General features: G+C 49.2%; 1 protein-coding gene across 1 annotated transcript in view; it reads left to right on the plus strand.

Moving 5' to 3' along the window:
* The window catches only part of Fstl4 (follistatin like 4), a 416,197-nt gene extending 398,492 nt beyond the window's left edge, over positions 1-17,705 (plus strand). Inside the window, exons 14-16 of the mRNA XM_028855681.1 lie at positions 2,488-2,595; positions 10,019-10,128; positions 11,668-17,705. Of these exons, the coding sequence (XP_028711514.1) occupies positions 2,488-2,595; positions 10,019-10,128; positions 11,668-12,370 (921 nt within the window). The 3' untranslated portion in view covers positions 12,371-17,705. The remainder of the gene's footprint in view (positions 1-2,487; positions 2,596-10,018; positions 10,129-11,667) is intronic.
* The last annotated feature ends 1,239 nt before the right edge of the window (positions 17,706-18,944 follow it).

The raw sequence follows: 18,944 nt of genomic DNA on the forward strand, positions 1-18,944 counted from the left end.
CTCCTCAGCCTGAAAAAACCCTGAAAGAGGCAGAGTTCCTGTCTCCTCCTGCCTCAGATTCCTTTCTCTGTCCAGCCATATCACTTCCTGTTTCAACCTTCCTAGTGCTGGGATTAAAGGTGTGTGATCCCAAGTGCTGGATTTAAAGGTGTGTGCCACCACTGCCTGGCTGTTTCTTTTAGACTGGATTAATCTCATGTAGCCCAGTGTGGCCTTGAACTCACAGAAATCCAGACAGATCTCTGCCTCCTGAGCAATAGGATTAAAGGTGTGTGCCACCACTGCCTGACCTCTATGGCTAACTCTGTCCTCTGATCTTCAGGCAAGCTTTATTTCCTAGATTACAAATAATATATCACCACATTAAACCTCTCCAGGAACATGCTCACAAGCATAGCTCGAGCTGTGTCTCCTGGGTGATTCCAAAACCAGTCCAGATAAGAGTGAACACTGACCACCACAGTAAATGAAAGCAGGGGCCAGGAGGTGGGGAGACATGCCAGGCTCACAAGAGGTTACATCGACCTGGAGGGTCAGTCAAAGCTAGAAAAGTAGTTCAAGATTCTCCTTGGGACTTGGGTGAGTGCTACCAATTAGAACAAGGAAGTGAGTGAAGTGAGTTGTGACAGTGGGGAAGGTAGACATTTCAGTAGGGAGCAAAATCACAAGTTCAGTTCTGCACATTACAGGGAGGTCGATCTGGGACATACCAACTCTTCGTCAGGAGGAAGTGGGGAAGCCAGGGAGGTCGGTGGAGTATTTCTAAAAGGAGTGGTGGACACATGAAGTCCTGCAAAGTTAAGAGGAGGGCCATGAAGTGACAGATGAACTTTTGAGGAGGTCTGGGACACCTCACCACAGCGATGGAAGCAGAAAATGAGACGTGGGTAGGGGGCTCAAAAGACACTTATTTAGGGAAGTTTGGGCCAATAGTGGACAGAGATGGTCATCTTTTCCCCACAGACTAAAAAGGCTAGAATATGGATGAAAGTGAAATTTCAGAAATTATGTTGCTGAGGTATAAGTTATGTTGGTGGAGGAAAAGCCATTGAAACCGTGGAGAAAGTGGGGCTTTGGGGACATGTGCTGGCTCGTTTTATGTCAACTTGACACAAGCTACAGCCATCTGAGAGGAGGAAGCCTCGACTGAGAAAATGGCTCCATGAAATGGTGCTGCAGCCAAGCTGCCTGTAGGTCATTTTCTTAATTGGTGATCAGTGGAGTAAGGCCCAGTTCACTATGGGTGGGGCCACCCTGGGCTGGTTGTCCTGGGTTCTATAAGAAAGCAGGCTGAGCAAGTCATGAGCAGCAAGCCAGTAAGCAGCACTCCTCCATGGTCTCTACATCATTCCCTGCTTTCAGGCTCCTGCTTTGTTTGAGTTCCTGTCCTGACTTCCTTCAATGATGAAGAGAGGTGTGGAAGCATAAGCCAAATAAACCCTTTCCTCCCCAAGTTGTTTTGTTTCAGAAACAGAAACCCTAAGACAGGGCTTATCCATATGGATTTGAAGGCATCAAACATGGTGGCCAAATGGGCAGAAAAAGATGACAGAACCTGCGTCACAGCATCTTCACTGAGCATGGGGGTTATGAGAAAAGCTGGTGGTTCATAGTCTAGTGGCATGAGCATCAAGGAGCAGTTTTGTAACAAAAACTATACTGTGGGGCTGGAGAGATGGCTCAGCAGTAAAGAGTGCTTGTTGATCTTACATAGGAGTTGAGTTTGGTTCCCACCACCTACATAGTTGACTCACAACCATCTGTAACTCCAGCTCCAGGGGTCCAAAGCACTCTTTTCTGACCTCCTCAGGCACCTGAACTCACACACAACATACACATAATGAAAAAAAAAAAACACTATAAAAAGAAAAAGAGCATTCTTGTGACAGGGCCTTGGAAGAAGCTATAGCCTTGGCAGGTAGCAAACTTTCAGGTGCTGCAATTTAAGAAGGGGGTGTGTGCCTGCATGATGCTGTAGTCTGAGTCCAGAACCTTCGACTGATTGACGTGCAACAAAGAGGCTGCACAGAGTAGAACAAAGGTTAGAGCTGGGTAGCAACAGGTAGCCTCCAAATCTACCTCAGATGGTCATGGGAAAGGACCACTCACCAGAACCCAGATGGATGCTGAGGGCCCAAGAGCCCCCAAGACTTCCAGGAAGACTACAAAAAGCCCCCTGGAGCTGGTTCTTGAGTGGAAGTCTTAAAGACTCTGTGCTCAGTCTCTGTCCAAGTTGGACCTAGGATACTTTAGGTGAGATACGAGCAAGAAACTAAGTTCTTCAAAGGGACAACTCATGGAATCCCTTGCCCTCTGAGGACAAAGCCCATGTGAAGGCTTGTACACTGAGTTTCCAATCAGGACTATTGACTAGGGTTTGAGGCCAGCTTCCCAACTCCCCTAGTGAGATAACCACATACACAGAAGTCCAAAATGAGCATCATGTCAGCCTCAGCAATGACCAACTTGTCACTATTTCTTTTCAAGTCCATAGGTGTGGACCCTCTGCCAGCCAAGCTGTCCTATGACAAGTCGCATGACCAAGTATGGGTCCTGAGCTGGGGGGACGTGCACAAGTCCCAACCAAGCCTGCAGGTATGTGGAGCATGTTGAAAGCTGGCACTCAGACTATAGCAAGATTCTGTTGCAATAAAATAATTGTCTCATGCTTCCCTGGGTGGCCACCTATCCCAACTGTTTCCACAAAAGCTGGAGAAGAAAGCAGGAAACAGTATTAGTAAGCTTTACCTGTCCATCTGAGAAGAAACTCTCAGTTGAGAAACTGCTTAGAGCAGAGTAGCCCGTAGGCATGTCCATGGGTGAATAGTCTTGATTGTTAATTGAAGTAGGAGGACCCAGTCCACTGTGGGAGGCACCATCCCTTATACAGGTGGTTCTAGGCTGTATAAGAAAGCTAGCCAAGCATGAGCCTGTACCCAAGCTGGCAAGCAGCAGCCTCCAGGCTCCTGCTTGAGTTCTAGTCTTGACTTCCCTCAAAGATGAACTGTGACTCTGAAGTGTGAGCCAGATAAATCCTTTCCTCCCTAAATGGCTCCAAGTCAGAATATTTTATTACACCAATAGAAGGAAACCAGAAACAGCCCCGAGCAATGCACCCATTAGGCAGTTCACAGGGCATCTTCAACCAGGACTGCTACTGCAAACCCTGCAAAATGGTCAAATTCTAATGTCCTGACAACCCAGTCCCCACCCAGCCCCACCACACCTGCTTCTCCTGAGTCAGTAACTATTCGAGTCAAATAGGATGAGCCTCCGGAGTCCAGACAGTGAAAAGAAAGGCAAGATTTTCTTCTCCTTGGAATGAACAGACCGTCTAGAGAATAGTGTTAAATCAAGTCATGAATGTGGGCTCTTCCTATTTGCTTTCTGTTGTTATAACAAAATACCTGAAGCTGGGTGATTTATAAAGGAAAAAAAAAAATCTGTTTTCTCTCATGGTTTCATCTAAGACCAAGCAGCTCTACCTGGTCAGCCTCTGGCAAGAGATCATAGGGAGCAATACTGCCTGCCATCATGGTGGACATGTAGAAAATGGAAGCAGATGTACGTGGAAGGGCACGTGTGCCAGTGGGTAAAGAGAGAGGCATGATGTTCCCATTCTTGTGAGAACTCACCCATCCTAGGAGGACCACCTTAATCCCCTCAAGAGAATAGAGATTCAGCCAGGCGGGCGGTGGTGCACGCCTTTAATCCCAGTACTCAGGAGGCAGAGCCAGGCAGACTTCTCTGAGTTCCAGGCCAGCCTGGTCTACAGAACGAGATCTAGGACAGGGACGAAAACTACACAGAGAAACCCTGCCTCAAAAAACCAAACCAAAACAAACCAAAAAAAGAAAAAGAAAAAAAAAAAGAATAGAGATTCATGAACTAACAGAGCCCAAGAAGGTCCCACCGCCTTTCAACACCACAGCACCGGAGGCCACGCCCCAACGTGAGTTTGGTGGAGACACACTCTATTGAAACTACAGTTCTAATCAGTAAACAGGAGCAGCAGCCCATGTGCTTAAATCCACAGAGAAAGCACACAGACTGAGTGCTCACAGCGTGCTAGGCCACAGGTAGTGATTTCCCCTTGGTCCCAGCCCACCCAGCACAGCTCTGAAGCCCCTACCCTGTACCTGCTGCCTCCTGAGAAGAGGCTGGGCTCTGCTGATCTGTGGGAATCCTCCCCATACCAGCTAGGGAAGTTTGACACTAACTGGCATTGGGTGAGCCTGGTCCTGCCTCTCTCCCCAGGGATCCACTAAGCCCTTTGAAAAAGTCACTTGATGGTCAACTCAGTTCTCCTAAAAAGCAGTGCACAGAACCATTTGCGTACATGGAGGAGTTAACTCATTACATGTAAATGAATGATTTGGGCCACTAGGGTTGAATGTCTTTAGAATCCACAGAAGTAAATGGAGACAACTCTGCCCTGTTCTCCCAGCCCTTGCTGGACCCAAGGGGAAGATACCAGGCCCAGGTCCAGTGAACTTGACAATCCAAAGAACTTGCCAAAAGTCCTGGGAGCCAAAATAAAAGTCGCTGAGAACAGAAAAGGAGCTGGAAGAGCTGTGGGGGACTGTATTACTCATTTTTCTCTGTAACCAAATACCCTCTGAATCGCTTGCTTGCGGCATAGCCCTTCACAGTGGGCCCAGCCCATCATGGCAGGCCCAGCCTTTCACAGCAGGGGAAGCGCAGCTGGCAGGAATGCCTCCCAGGTGTGGCAGTGGGAAGGGACGGCTGCCTGGTCACATCTCAGTGACTAGGATGCAGACAGGGTACCGCAGACAAAATCAGGCTGTACTCGTCAGGGTCCTCCAGCAATTGCCACCTCCCGACACAGTGTCACCTCCCGACACTGTGTCACCAGATGGAGAACGAATGTTCAAACCCATAAGCATGTGGGGGACATTAACACAACCAAATCACAACAGGGACAGATTTCCTGAGAATGTGGAGAACAAAATCCAAGGAGAGACTACCAGAAAATTGGTCATTTCAACTAAAAAGGGATGCAACTGGCTTCCTAGTTTAAAACTGTAGTGATTTAGAAGGAGGAGGAGAGAAAAAAACTGCATCTTTATGAAGTAACCTGTAAGAAAAAGAAAATCTTCCTGAATGGAAAACCTGTGAAGATTTAGAGATGTGGAACAGGATCCCTTAATATTCAGAGAGAGGGGCGGGGTCACTGTTGGGATAGAATCAAACAGGAAATGTGTTAGGCATGCTACTACTCTCCTATAATCCAAGCACTGGGGAAGCTGAGGCAGAAGGATGCCCACGAGTTCCAGGACAACCAGGGTGACATAGTGAAACTATTGAAAAAGAAATCAAACAAATTTGGAACATAATTGCTGAGTTAAAGAACTGTAATCATTGCAGGCAGTGGTGGTACAGGCTGGATCTCTAAGTTGGAGGACAGCCTGGTCTACAAAGTGAGTTCTAAGACAGTCAGGGCTGCACAGAAAAACCCTGTCTCAAAAAAAGAACTGTGTCATCGTGTGGATTCAACAAGATCTAGGGCTGGAGAGAGGCCTCAGAGTAAGGGTGCTTACCACACAAGCCTAAAAGCCCAGGTTCAAATCCCCAGAAGCCGTGTAAACATGGAAGGAGAGAACTAATTCCACAAAGTTGTCCTCTGCCCCCACACATGTGCCATGGTGTGTGCATGCATGCTCATCCACTTGTTCTCAAAGAGGGCTTCACAACTCCCAGTCCTAAGTGATGAGAAGTAACATGTCTCTTGGTACTTTTTAATAAAATGCTGGAACTCCAAGAAAGGAAACTCTGACAAGGGAAGCCCCTTGGGGCTAAAAAAAAACAAATTGTCCATCAAAGACAATCGGGTTGACATTAGGCTTCTCACCTGCAACAGTAGCTGAAGATCACAGGTGACATCGACGTGCTTAGAAGAGCAAAGAGCTGAGCGTCGATAGTCCTGTCCAAGCAAAGACGCCACCTACCTGGGAAGACAAGAGGGTGTGTGTGAGCATCCAGGGGCTCAGCACTAAAGAAGCCTGAGGGGACATCAAGGGAAGATACGACAAGCATCGGATGAGCCAGACCAGAGACGTTATCACAGTGTAGAGAGAGAAAGGAGGCACAGCATTGAGGGACAGAGGAGGTTTAAGAGAGGGCTGGAAGTGTGTATACTAAATAAAGCTGGAGAATTAGGGACTGAAAGTTGTCCTCTGACCTCCATATTCACACCTGCCGTCTCTCACACAAAACCGATCTTTGTTTTTTTTTTAAGATACGGGGGCTCTGGGGAGACTGAAACTGCGTGATTCCTGGGACTCTCTAACCAGCCAACCCAGTCTACATAGCAAATCTCAGGTCAATTCAAGAAACTGCCTCAAAAAGAAATAAGAGGGACATAGAGTTAAAGAGATGAGTGGTCAGAGCACTGGCCTCTCTTGCAGGGGACCCAGATCTGGCGCCCAGCAACAGGGTGATTCACGGCCATCCATAACTCCAGTTCCAGGGGATCTGACGCCCTCTTCTGACCTCTGCAGGCATGCACATGGTACACACCATATGAGCAGACAAAACGTCATGCACATAAAAATAAATATCAAAAATATATTTTAATTTTTAAAAGGAGGGTGCACCAACACCCAAGGCTGGCCTCTGGCCTGCACATGTGCACACATGCATTTCTGAGTTAAAGGGACCAGAATGCAGCTCCACGCTAGAATGCTTTCCTATCACATCCAAGGTCCTAGGTTTAGTCTCTATTACCAAAAAGTGGGGTGGGGGGGCACATGAGAGAAGTAATAAAAGGAGAGACCTCAAGACTTGAAACCGTGGTAACAGTTGATCAAAGGGATGCTCATGAGAGAGAATGCAAGTCCTGGGTGAGGTGGCTTCGAATTTAAAAGCTGTAGACGGCAGGAGAGACTTTCATGATGATGAATAGCTATGTGCCTGACAATGTGAATGTATAAAGCAGTGATTAAATATAATATAGCTTGATCAAAGATGGGCCTAACTTGTACATACCAAGTAGAGAAAATAACACATTGAGAAAGTCCATCCACACAGACAAGGAGCTGAATTTAATATATAGGAAACATTTCATCTAGTAGAGTTCTTTCACATGTGTATAGATACAAAAGTATTTCGCTAATCTAAGGAAAGTGTCAAAGGTTTTACAAAATTAGATGGTATAGGCTGTAATGTCTGATAACCAGAGGGTGACCTGGGTGCTAGAGAGAGGGCCCAGCAATTGAGTCCTTACCACTGTTGCAGAGGATCAAGTCTGGTCCCCAGTATCCACAACAGGAGGCCCGCAACCACCTACAATCTGAGCTCCAAAAGATCCAGTGCCCCCTTCTGCCCTCTTTGCACACGTATGCGTGCATGCATGCACACACGCACGCGCACACACACACACTTATTTTAATTAACTTTTTTTTAAAAAACGTTCCTAGATACCAATAAAAAAGCTGTATGTGACCATGCACACCTATGACCTTGAAACTCCAAATGCTAAGACAGAAATATTGGGAGTTCAAGGCCAGACTGGAATATATAGGGAGACCCCTGTATCCCAAATCCAAAACACACACAATGAAAAAGATTACAGGTGTGGGCAAAGATTTTGATGTTAGTACTTGTAAAGCATTGGAAGTATTCTACCCCTCCTTCTAAATATTCATTATTCAGGAATTTGTTAAATTTTGCCCTGGCAGTGTGGAAGTAAGTCCATGCATGAAGCAACCAGTTTTGACCATAAGGCATCATCACCAATTTTACCCAGTGTTCTTACCCCAGGCCCAGCTTTCAGTGGCCTCTAGCTTGTCCCTCTAGACGTTACTTCTCAGTTGGCACCGTTCACCCATTTAAGGAAGAATCTCAGCCTCTTTGTCCCCTCCCTTCTATCCAGGTAACCCTTATGCTACTATGCCATCTGGGGTCTCTCCTGAGATGAGCCCACAGAACCAGGGGTCTTTCAGAATTACCTTTGTGGCATCTGTGGGCTCAGCCATGTGCTAGGACACAAGGCCAGGGCCAGAAGAACCTCCGGGCTCAGAGAAATAAAGTTGACACACTACATCGGCTCAGTGGTCCGTGGTGCTGTGTTTGATGAAGCCACCTCTGAATATAGGGTGTCAGGGTGGTGAAGCGTGAGTGACGCTGACCGACGACAGCCTGTAATTTTCCATCTCTGTTATAAGCTGAAATGGCAGGCCTGGTGTCAAACAGCGATTGCATGCTGCCTTGGAAGTCTCAGCCATGTTTCCCAGACACTCTTAGATCCAGTGTCCAATCCTTATATTTTCTTAATGCTCAGTTCTGTGAGCTTCTCTCCCACGAACTTGTCAAAAAAGCATCATCCTGCCATTTGTTAAACAGAAAAAAGTCACAGGAAAATACGCTCCGTACAACTTCAAAATCACTTGGAGACTAGAAATCGCAGCATGCATCCCTCTGCTCCAGCATCTTGCCTGCTGACATCCCCCCACCCCCAAGGCTAGCATGGAGATACACAAAGACTCCAGCCTCACACCTGCCTGAACAGGCAAGCCAGCTGCTGTTTGTTTTGTCATGAAAGAGAGAGCCAGAAGGCAGTCCCTTTCCTAAAAGGCAAAGTGTGCATGCTTCAGACTGTGTGTTCAGCAGGCCCCACCAGAGACTGCCCTTGTCCTGTAGGCTGGCTTTGGGCTGCAAAAAACCTGGGTCCTTCCTACTACTGCCATGGCCACAATATGATTGGGGGGAAAAAAATGTTTTTCTCTCCTGCTTGAGAGTTGAGGGTCTGCTTCCTACCCCCAGTGCCCTTGAGCTAAACTTGCCTGTGAGCTGGCCAAGCCCACACTGTAGTGTAGATGTGCCTCTTTCTGGGCAGTGGCCTAGAACCTACAGATGGATGACCATGTACAGAAGGCAGGGGGTCATGGGCCGCCTTGGTTAGCCAAGTGGCTTCACCCAGGAGACCCAGTTTTGTCTCACCCTAACTTCTCCCTCCACCTAGCTACCCTCGCCCTGACTCAACACTGCAGGGACACACACCGGGGGTGGATCTACTTGCTTTCTGCCAAGTCCACAGGACAGAAAGCAGGACAGAGGCAACCATGCTCCAGCTTGTGCAAAGCATAAGACCAAAATCTTTATATTAGGAAGCAAGTCCCTTTTGCACAGCCAGAGTCATGCTGCAAAATGCCATCATGGCATGAGTGACAGCCCTGCAGGATGCCTGCTTTCTCTCACCAGTTCTGGGGTCTCACAGAAATTCCCAGAAACCTATGCTAAGGCACCTAGCCTCAAAGCAAATAAACTCCAGATTAGGGAGATGGCTCAGTCAGAGTGCTTGTCAGGCAAGCATGAGGACCTGAGGACCCGAGTTCCAATCCCCAGAGGCCCCATTTTAAGAAAAATAAGCCAGTCATGGTAATACGCACTTGTAAGCCAGTGCTGAGAAGGTAGAGGCTAGCAGATACGTGATGAATTACAGGTCAGTGAGAGACCTGGGCTCAGACACACGGAGTAGACAGGACATGAGAAATGATACCCAAGGTTGACCTCTAGCCTCTACTAACATATGTACACCTGTGCACACACACGTGCTTGCCCCACACAAACATACAAAAACACTAAACATGTTCAATAATGTCCTAGTCCATGAGTGCACTGTTCAAGCTCTTTCCCTGAGGTTGAGCAGAGATGCAAACACCAGAAGTGAGGAAGGCTGTCTCTGACCCATTACCTCACCAGGGAGGGAATCTTCCTTGGAAATCGTTCCCTAGGTCCTCACCCCACCCTCCTGCAGGGTGGCAGGAAGCAGACTGCCAGGTCTGACTGAGGCGGGAGTGGCCAATCTGGGCCTTCACTTCCCGCTCCAGCAAAGACAGACAATCTCCACATTCCCAAACAGCTCCCCCTTGGCTCCTATCTCTTCCCTGAGACTAGGGCTTTCCCACCATCTATCTCACCATCTGTGGGGTCTACAGCTGAGCATGCACATACCCAGAGCTCCAGATCCTCCTGAATGGGTGCCTCTCTGTTACAGGTCATCACCGAAGCCAGTGCTGGCCAGGGCCAGCACCTCATCCGAACACCATTTGCAGGAGTGGATGACTTCTTTATACCCCCAACAAATCTCATCATCAACCACATCAGGTAGGATTGGTCCACCACCAATCTCAGCCCCACCCCATCTGCCTGGGCAGTCAAGCTCCCCTCTCCCTCTCAATACTTCCTGATCTGCCTTTGGATAGAGAAGTGAACACGCTACCCCACCACCACCACACCCCCAGCACAGCAGACCCAGAGCCTGGTTCCCTGCTAAGCATACCTTCTAATTAAAGTGTTCCCAGTTCCCAGAGTCTTTAGGGACTGGCCACTCCCCTTCCTTCCTCACTTCATAGAGCACCCACAGGCTGCTCTGCAAAAGTCCCCTGCTGTGCCATCAAGACCCCAAAGATGCCACTGCGTATGCCTCTGTGCACCGACATCAGACACTGTCTTCAGGAAGAAATGATTCATTTCTGCACGCTGATGCTAGGACCTAAAGAGGACAATAGCCTCCCTAAGAACCCCTTCCCTGCAGGGCCTCAGAGCCTGAATGCATGCACGAGACCCCCACCAGGATGCTGGATCCAGCCGGGAGTGGTACAGGCCTACAGATGCTCCTGAGTGGCTTTTTAAGTTCAAGTTCCTTTTAAAGGCATCGTTTTCTCCCTCTGCTTCTATAAGGATGCTTTAAAGCCCATGTCTGGGACATTTTGCCCACTCAGGAGATGCCTTTTTTTTTTTCTTCCCAAAGGAAATTATAGAAACCGATTTCTCCTATTCCTTTAAGTGCATGCATTCAGCACCAAGGGCCTTTGTGAGCAAGACACTGGGGCACAGGATCTCAGGGGGAGTCTCACCTCGAGTCAGATCTTCCATACTTGCAGTCAGTCTCCAACAGATTTCAGGAAGCCAGATGAGATCAAGTCCCATCTGCTGGGGGCTCCCTCTGGGATCCAATCTTCCCAACTGCCCTGGGAAGAGATAGAGCTCTTTTAGAGTCCCTGAAGCTCAGAGAGGCAAGCAGCTGGTCCTAGGCTTTGTAGCCATGGCACCACCAGGCCATGTGGCTTCTGGGGCAAAAGCTGCCCGAGGTTCTTCTTGCCCACATCATGGATGCCAGAGGGGAGACCACCCTGTGCATCCCTCCCCCAGTGTCAGGATTACAAACAGGAATTCTGTCCTTGTTTAGCTGCATCTGTGGCTTCAAATTCTGACTTACCAGACAGCTCAGGAGCAGACTGACTGACATGGGTCCTCGTGACAATCCGGGCAAGAGTCAGTCTTTTTCTCCAAGGCCTGCAAGCCCAGATCCCCACCCCAGCTAACACAAGCTGAGGAAGGGGCTCAAAGGCACCTCCAGAGAGAAGCCATTGAGGGCCTTTCCCCTTCCCTTCAAAAGCATTTTTTTTTTTCAAAGATGAGTGGGTTTTGCAAACCCAAATCCAAGAACATTTGTACTCAACTGCATGAGGCTGAAGAATGTAGATAACTGACTCTGGGGTGTCCCCTGCAGAATGATAGCTCTTATTACTAGACCAGTAGATGACTCAAGGGTTAGGATGCTATCATTTAAAATAAATGACAGAGGCCCGCTGCCCCCAGCAGTGGCCGCGTGCTCCCTGACCTCCATTGCTCTCCCCCCAGGTTTGGGTTCATCTTCAACAAGTCTGACTCTGCTGTCCACAAAGTTGACCTGGAGACTCTGATGCCCCTCAAGACTATCAGCCTGAAGCCCCATGGCTGCATGCCTCAAGCCATGGCGCACACCCACCTGGGCGGCTACTTCTTCGTGCAATGCCGGCAGGACACCCCCACCTCCGCCGGCCCACAGCTGCTCATTGACAGTGTCACAGACTCGGTGCTGGGCCCTAACACTGACATCACAGGCACCCCCCACGTGTCCCCTGACGGACGCTTCATCGTCAGTGTCTCCAACAAGGGCCCCTGGCTGCACGTGCAGGAGGTCACAGTCCGGGGGGAAATCCAGACCCTATATGACCTAAAAATAAACCCGGGCATCTCAGACCTGGCATTTCAGCATTCCTTCACTGAAGGCAATCAGTTCAACGCCTATGCCACTCTCGACAAGGAGCCAGACCTGCTGTTCCTCGAGCTGTCCACCGGGAAAATGGGCAGGCTGAAGAACTTAAAGGAGCCCCCCACGGGGCCAGCCCCACCCTGGGGTGGACCCCGCAGAATCCTGAGGGACAGCGGGCTCTTTGGACAGTACCTCCTCACGCCGGCTCAAGAGTCACTGTTCCTGATCAACGGGAGACAAAATGCCCTGAGATGCGAGGTGTCTGGCACAAAGGGTGTGGCCACAGTCGTGTGGGTCGGGGAGGTATGAAAGGGTCCAGTCAGGAACCTTGGGTCCAGGAGTACCACCTTAGTCCTGACACCACAGCCCCAACCAGGCGCACTGTACATTTTCACAGACAAAAAAAAAGCCAAACCCTGTACTTCGCTTTGTGGTTCAACACTGATCTCCTTGCAAGTTCCCTAGTATAAGGTATGCGCTGCAACCAAGATCGGGGGTTTCCATTCAGAAGTATGATGTAATGCCTTGAGCTGTGATGAGAACACATGCTGCTGTGTGCAAGGAAACCACCTCTGTTCCTGGCTGGACACTACGTCGCCTGGGGACACCACAGAACCGAGGGATCCTGCTGCCCAGGCTGACGCTTCCGTCGGTTGCCTTCACATAGTCATTATCCTCACCCGCCAGCCCCAGCCAGTGCCCTGAAGGAGTGGTCTGGGCAATGGGGTTGAGCATGGCTGTCCCTCTTAGCGGGCTGGCCTTCTACCCCTGGCTGGGGACTTCACTTGTCCCATCCCGGATGCTGCTTGCTTGCTTTTCCAGATGAGTGCTATACCCCTGCGGGAGAGCCTCTGAGACTTACTACACCTTGGGGAATGGGGAAATCACTTGCTTTATTTTGGAATTTTTTGATTAAAACTAATTTTTTTATAATCTCAGATGCGAGGATGCAGAGAGATGCTCTCCAAGGCCCGGTTATATTCTTCCCTGCCTTAGGCCAAGTCTCTGAGGGGAGAGGGTCCCAACAGTACATCCCATGTGCAAAAAAAAATAGACATCCAAGAAATAGTGGCCCTCCACATCATAATGTGGGCCCAAGTGCAGCCCATAACTACCATGTTAAAATCCATGCTGGGTCCCCAAGAGACCAAGCTGAGCCCTGTGTGCCTGCTCTTCACCATAGAAAGGCAACACGTTATTAAGGAAGCTAATGTGCCAGCATAAGTACAGACCCAGGGCAGACCAGGCTTTCCTGGTAAGGCGTAGGCAGCCTCTGAGCACAATGCCAAAATCCAGAAGCCATGAGTGCCATCCATCCAGAGTTCTAAGGCTGTATTTCTACAGGAGTGGACGGCACTGATGCCTCAGCCCCTGTCACCACACCTCAAGAGAGCCCCCTTTCCCTAAGTGTTTTCATTCCCACACTCCAATCTACACACTCTCCAACGTGCAGAACCACAAAGGGCTGTGTCAGCCCCTCCTGTCTGCCTGTGGTAGGCTCTCAGGCCATCAGGAAGAGGCACAACCCAGCCCTATGGGGACCAACTGTGTCAGAGACTCTCAGCAAGAAAGAGACCCCCCACCTAGGTTTCTCAGAACACTCCTGTCCTCTCCCATGTCTGTGGCCAAAACTTACCAGCTTTCTTATTCGAATGATTATTCTGCAAACCCGTGGCGTTGAGACAGTGGGTCTACCCAGACATTTCGGCTAACTAAGCCACTTTTACCTACCAACAATGGCCATGACTTTGAAAACACAGACTGCACCTCCCTCCCGCTTCCTGCATGCATGTGCAACCCCATTGCTCACTCCAGTTTCCTGCCTCGTAGGCCACTAAACAACTGTCCCTTACAGTCCAAGGCTGTACATGTGCTATCATGTTTCAGATTTGGGTAATGACAAGACACATAGAAGTTGAGGATGCTGACCTCAGAGGCCTAATGGCCAGCTTCACAATGGGGTAGATGGTGATGCATCTCTTACCCCTTTTTATCCGCCTCAGTATCTTAATATGATTCCAGAGTCCCATGTTTTCACTAAAATCTTCCAATGTTCACACATTTCTCCTTTTGGAACAATAGTTTCTGCCTCAGGCAGATGAATCCCTGAGCCTCAAAGAGGCAGAGCATCATCTCCCCAAGCCCACCAAGGCAAGGGTACCCACACTCTTTGGATGCAGTATTCCAAAGTCAAAGGCAGATCTCGTCCAACAAACAAGAAAAAAGCAGGCGTGCTACTTGACCACTGCCCCCTCCCCGTTTCTGCACACTCCTGGAAGTCACTCCCAGATTTCTCTTTTCTTCTGGTCGAGTTACTGGAGACAGCGTATGTCCAGTGACCTGCATGTAAGACATAAAGCAAAAACTCAGAAGAAACTTGAAGTCCAGATGTCAATAACTCAGCCCAGGATGCGTCACAAAAGTGGAACGGCTTCCTGGCGAGAACACCAGGAGAAAGCAGAGGACCACGGGGAAATCGTTCCTGGCTTCCCGGTCTCTTCACTTTGGGGCCAGAAGAGAGAGACTCGTGAGTCAAGTTTAAAACCCACTGGCAGAAGATGTCAGCACCACCCACGAGTGGGTCTCCTGCAACAAGCCCAGCCCGTGGGGGTTGGTCTGAACACAAAGACTGACAACTAACAGTTTACCCGGGAAAGATTGGTTTAACCAAGGAAATCACCAGGAAAGCTATTTATATAAACTCCACCCGTAATTCTTAACATTCAGCTGATGATGCAAACATTCAACTGTTCTTTTCTTTCCAGAAAACAAATTCTGTGCACCTGTAGCTACAGGTTCTCCTTCTGCCCCAAAGTCCTCACTCTCAACATGTTACCCAGCCACCCCAGAATGCATAGAAGAGAGCCTTCCTGCTTCAGACTGAGTGTGTGATCCTCTTGTCCAAACAGGCCTGCGGGTGGACCACCCCCAGTATGGTTAAAGGGATCTCTTCAGTTCCCAAGTCACACAAACATCCTGCTGCCTTCCTGAATCACAGGAGGAGGCTGGAAAAGGCCTGAAGTCATGGCTGGGATCACGTACTAATACTATGCTGCAGGTTCTCTGAGGTAGAGAGTGAGCATCACCCACAGAGCTATCTCTCCTCCACTGGCTCTCTGTTCAGAAAAGGGCTCCCACCTGAAGGGAAACCACCCGAGAGGACTGACTGCTCCCCCAAACAGAGCCAAGAGCAGCAGAAGCCTGCTGCCACCGAGCATGGGAACTTCCCGTCTTCGTCCAGCGCAGCAGGAGTAGGCTCTGTACAGCTGCATCTTCTCGTTCATCTGATGACCAATAACCTGTGAACTAAGGGAGATCTCAGAACTGAGATGGGAAACAGATTCGCTCTGGATATATTTTTGTATCACAGGCTAAAGTGTAGTTGCTTCATTGTTTCACGTGTTTCATTCAGATACCACTGATGCCGGACCCTCTTCACTAACAAGCACCACAGCTGTCTCCCCAACCCTCTCTTCCAGAAGCAAGCCTCCTCGGAAATTGTTGCCATTCCCCTCCCTCCTGCACACCCACCAATCTACCTCACATCTTCCTCCCGGGCACCCCGCACCCCCAGAATGCCACCCCAGGAGGCCAGAGATGATGGAAGACTACTGCAGTACTGACTCGGAAGTCCTCCACCAGCCCCACCCCAGTCCCACCCCACATATGATCAGAACCCGCGCATAGCACCCTGCTGTCCAAAATCACAACCCAAACCTAGTTCTCGGTCCTACCCAGTTAGAAGCCGAAGACTAGAGAAAGCACCATCAGGGTGGTCAGGAAAAGGGACCCTCGTCCAGCAGGGAGAGAGCTGGTGGCATTTCATTTCAGCCCGGCCTCATGCTAGGCAGTCCACCCTCTCCATCGTTTCTCACTTCATTCACACTTTCTTCCTGGTTCCCTTCCGGTATCCCAGGCCCCCTGCTCCCGAGTTCCCCCATGATGGCCCTCATCCTTCAAGGAGCAACAACTCTCTGTCACACCAGCTTCGTGTGCCCTTTGCCCACCTGTTCCTTGCTTTGAGGGTTCAAATGAGAAGTCACTCACAGACTAGATGCTATCATTTGATTATTTGCTCCCAGGCCACCACAGAGGCAATGTGGTTTTGTCCAGGACGAACATTACTAACTGTCTAGGTTTGGTTTCTCTCCATAGCCACAAAGATGATAAATGGGATACTTAGAAGATCCAACAGGAGCAGGGAGCTCGGGGTGTGACCACAAGATGCCAAGCGGCTGGTGGAAGCCAAGCCACTGCCTGCTTATCGCACTGGCTTGAGGATCTGGGGTGTCTTGGCTGGGCCCCTAGACTTGGGCATCAACTCCCTAGCAAGTGCCTAGAGATAATAAGCAAGCATCATCTTAGGTCTTCACATTCTCCTCTGGCTCTTTGGGCATCTAGCTAGGAAGTGTCATTGAACCCAACACAATGGGTGAAATTATGGGCTATGTAAGGAGAGAAGAAATGGACTTCCAGAATTCATAGTGAGGCTTTTTTAGCTGGCACCAGTGCATTGAGGGTGTTTTTGCCTTTTAGACAAAGTCACTGTTTAGGCACCTTTCTTTCCAAGCTCCGCTTAGTGACCATGATACAGTCCATTTCCCAGGGCTCGCTCCCATGACAGTTCCCACCATTCATGGAGCATCAGCTTTCTGTCATACAGGCATCATATGACCTCTGGCCATGATGTCTTGCTGCTTTAGTGTTCCAATGAAAAGCCACTGGTGGCCTAGAAAACATGGCCCTACCCTAGACAGCTCTAGAGAACCCTGCCTACAGCCCGCAAAGCCTTGTGTATGGACTGGGCCCCTACACCAAGTCTTGGTGACCTGTTGCTCTCCACAGTTCACCTTCTGGAAAAAGGGAAGCCAGCAGTGGCTGGTTGTGAGGCCCAGGGACTCTCTCAACTCCAAGTCCTCATCCACTGTCTAGCATGCCATCTCCAGAAATGGGAGAGAAACAAGCTTGCAGGCGACCAGACCCAGACCCACTGTGCCCCCTGGTGGTAGCACCTCGCATCCACACCCTCCCTGCCTGCCTCCTCCACCCTTCTCCCTCCCTGCCCTGGCTCCAGGGCTCCCCATATCCCCCAGTGCTGCTGCCCTGCTTCCTGAAGGCTGTGTGAAATGACCCAAAGTGAAACTGGGCATGAAGTTTTGCTGGAGTGGTCGCACACCATGTCACACTATTGTGTTGCCGAATGACCTTCGAGTTGTGGAACCCCCTACACACACCACCAAGAGATCGTCACCCTTTCCCCGCCTCAGAAAAACCCTTGGATCTCTTACATTGAGGCAAGCTACATTCTTTTGAGCAGTTGTGTGGACTCCGAAATATATTTTCTGTAATCAGTATTTCTCAAAAGGCCGCCTGTAATTATTATACACATGTGAATTTTTTCCTTATTTATAAGATATATATAAATTATTTTTAATACATCAACTTTAGTAGAAATTTGTACCAACACAGTAACAGTATGTGGCATTTGAAATAAGTTTGTGTTTATTTTGATGTATGACACGGTATTGAACACATGATGTATTTACTGTACCACTTGACAAAAAAAAAAAAAAAAAAAGACTCACAGATTATCATAAAGTATGGTCATTGTCAATGCTCTTTTTCTGAGGATTTTACAATAAAACTTGAAAAAGAATTACCTTTTGGGCACTAGTCTGTCAGCAGCTGTGAAAGTGAGAATTGACAAATGGGAGACCCAAGATTTGGTTTGGTTTGGGTTTTTTTGTTGTTTTTTGTTTTGTTTTGTTTTGTTTTGTTTTTCCAGTCATGGTTTTTCTGTATACCCCCAACTGTCCTGGAACTCTCTATGTAGACCAGGCTGGCCTTGAACTCAGAGATCCGCCTGCCTCTGCCTCCTGAGCGCTGGGATTAAAGGCATGCGCCACCACCGCTCCATTTCAATGGAAGCAGAGGCTCAGAACAGAAAAGGCTCCATTCACCTACAGGGAATGGATGCTGGTCTCTGATCTGATCTACCCACATACAAAGCCTGAGCCTCAGTTCCCCTGGCCTCTGCTTTCTAGATCTGCCTCATTAACGTTTGTGGGAGGGTGGGGGTCCAGCAGTTTCCTGTGTGGTGAGCACTGAGCCTGAGCCCAATGCAATCATGTGACGCGAAGCAGAGCACAGTGACCAATTGTCCACTCTCCCTGACCTTGGCCCCACCCAAGCCTGTGCTCATCACATGGGTACAGTTCACTCCAAGACCTGCCTGTAATGGTGCGGGAGCTCATGTCTCACCTGACATCCCAAAGGTCCTTCCTGCCCCAGCCAAGGAGGCCACTCAGACAAAGAGTGTTTGAGCTCCACGTGCCCAGATGTCTACCTCAGTTTTGTTCCTCCCATGGCCAGAACAATTTTGCAACCACATCTGCTCTGTTCAGCCATTGTTTTCCAAAACACATCTCTGTATCCAGGCTTAGTCTGCATGGAACCTAGAGTCTAAAGCTATGAAACCCCAGAAGTACGAGAGCCCAGCTCATCAACAGTACACACAGGAATGCTCACTTGGGAGTAATTTTTGGAGGAGATGATTTGAGTTAAATAAAAATGCCTGATGAACAGTACAGGTCACAACCTGCCTACCAATATAAGAGGCAAAAGCAATGGGTTCGCATGAGAGAGAACAGCCAGAATGCTGGCCCCGTAGACATCACGGCTGTGTGAGATCTCCGCACACAGTCAAGCCGGAGGCTAGAAGAGCCGTGGGGTAGAGTTCCATATTGTTACAAAAATCAGTGGCCAGCCTCTGGCTCTGCAGTTGGAGCATCTTCCCTGGCAGGTGGTACAGGTGTCCGGTTGAAAGGAAGGAAAGGGAAACACTTCCAAGAGCATGCCCGTGTCTCCTGACCTGCACCCATGC

Source organism: Peromyscus leucopus, chromosome 8b (genome assembly GCF_004664715.2).
Source record: "Peromyscus leucopus breed LL Stock chromosome 8b, UCI_PerLeu_2.1, whole genome shotgun sequence".
NCBI lineage: Eukaryota > Metazoa > Chordata > Mammalia > Rodentia > Cricetidae > Peromyscus > Peromyscus leucopus.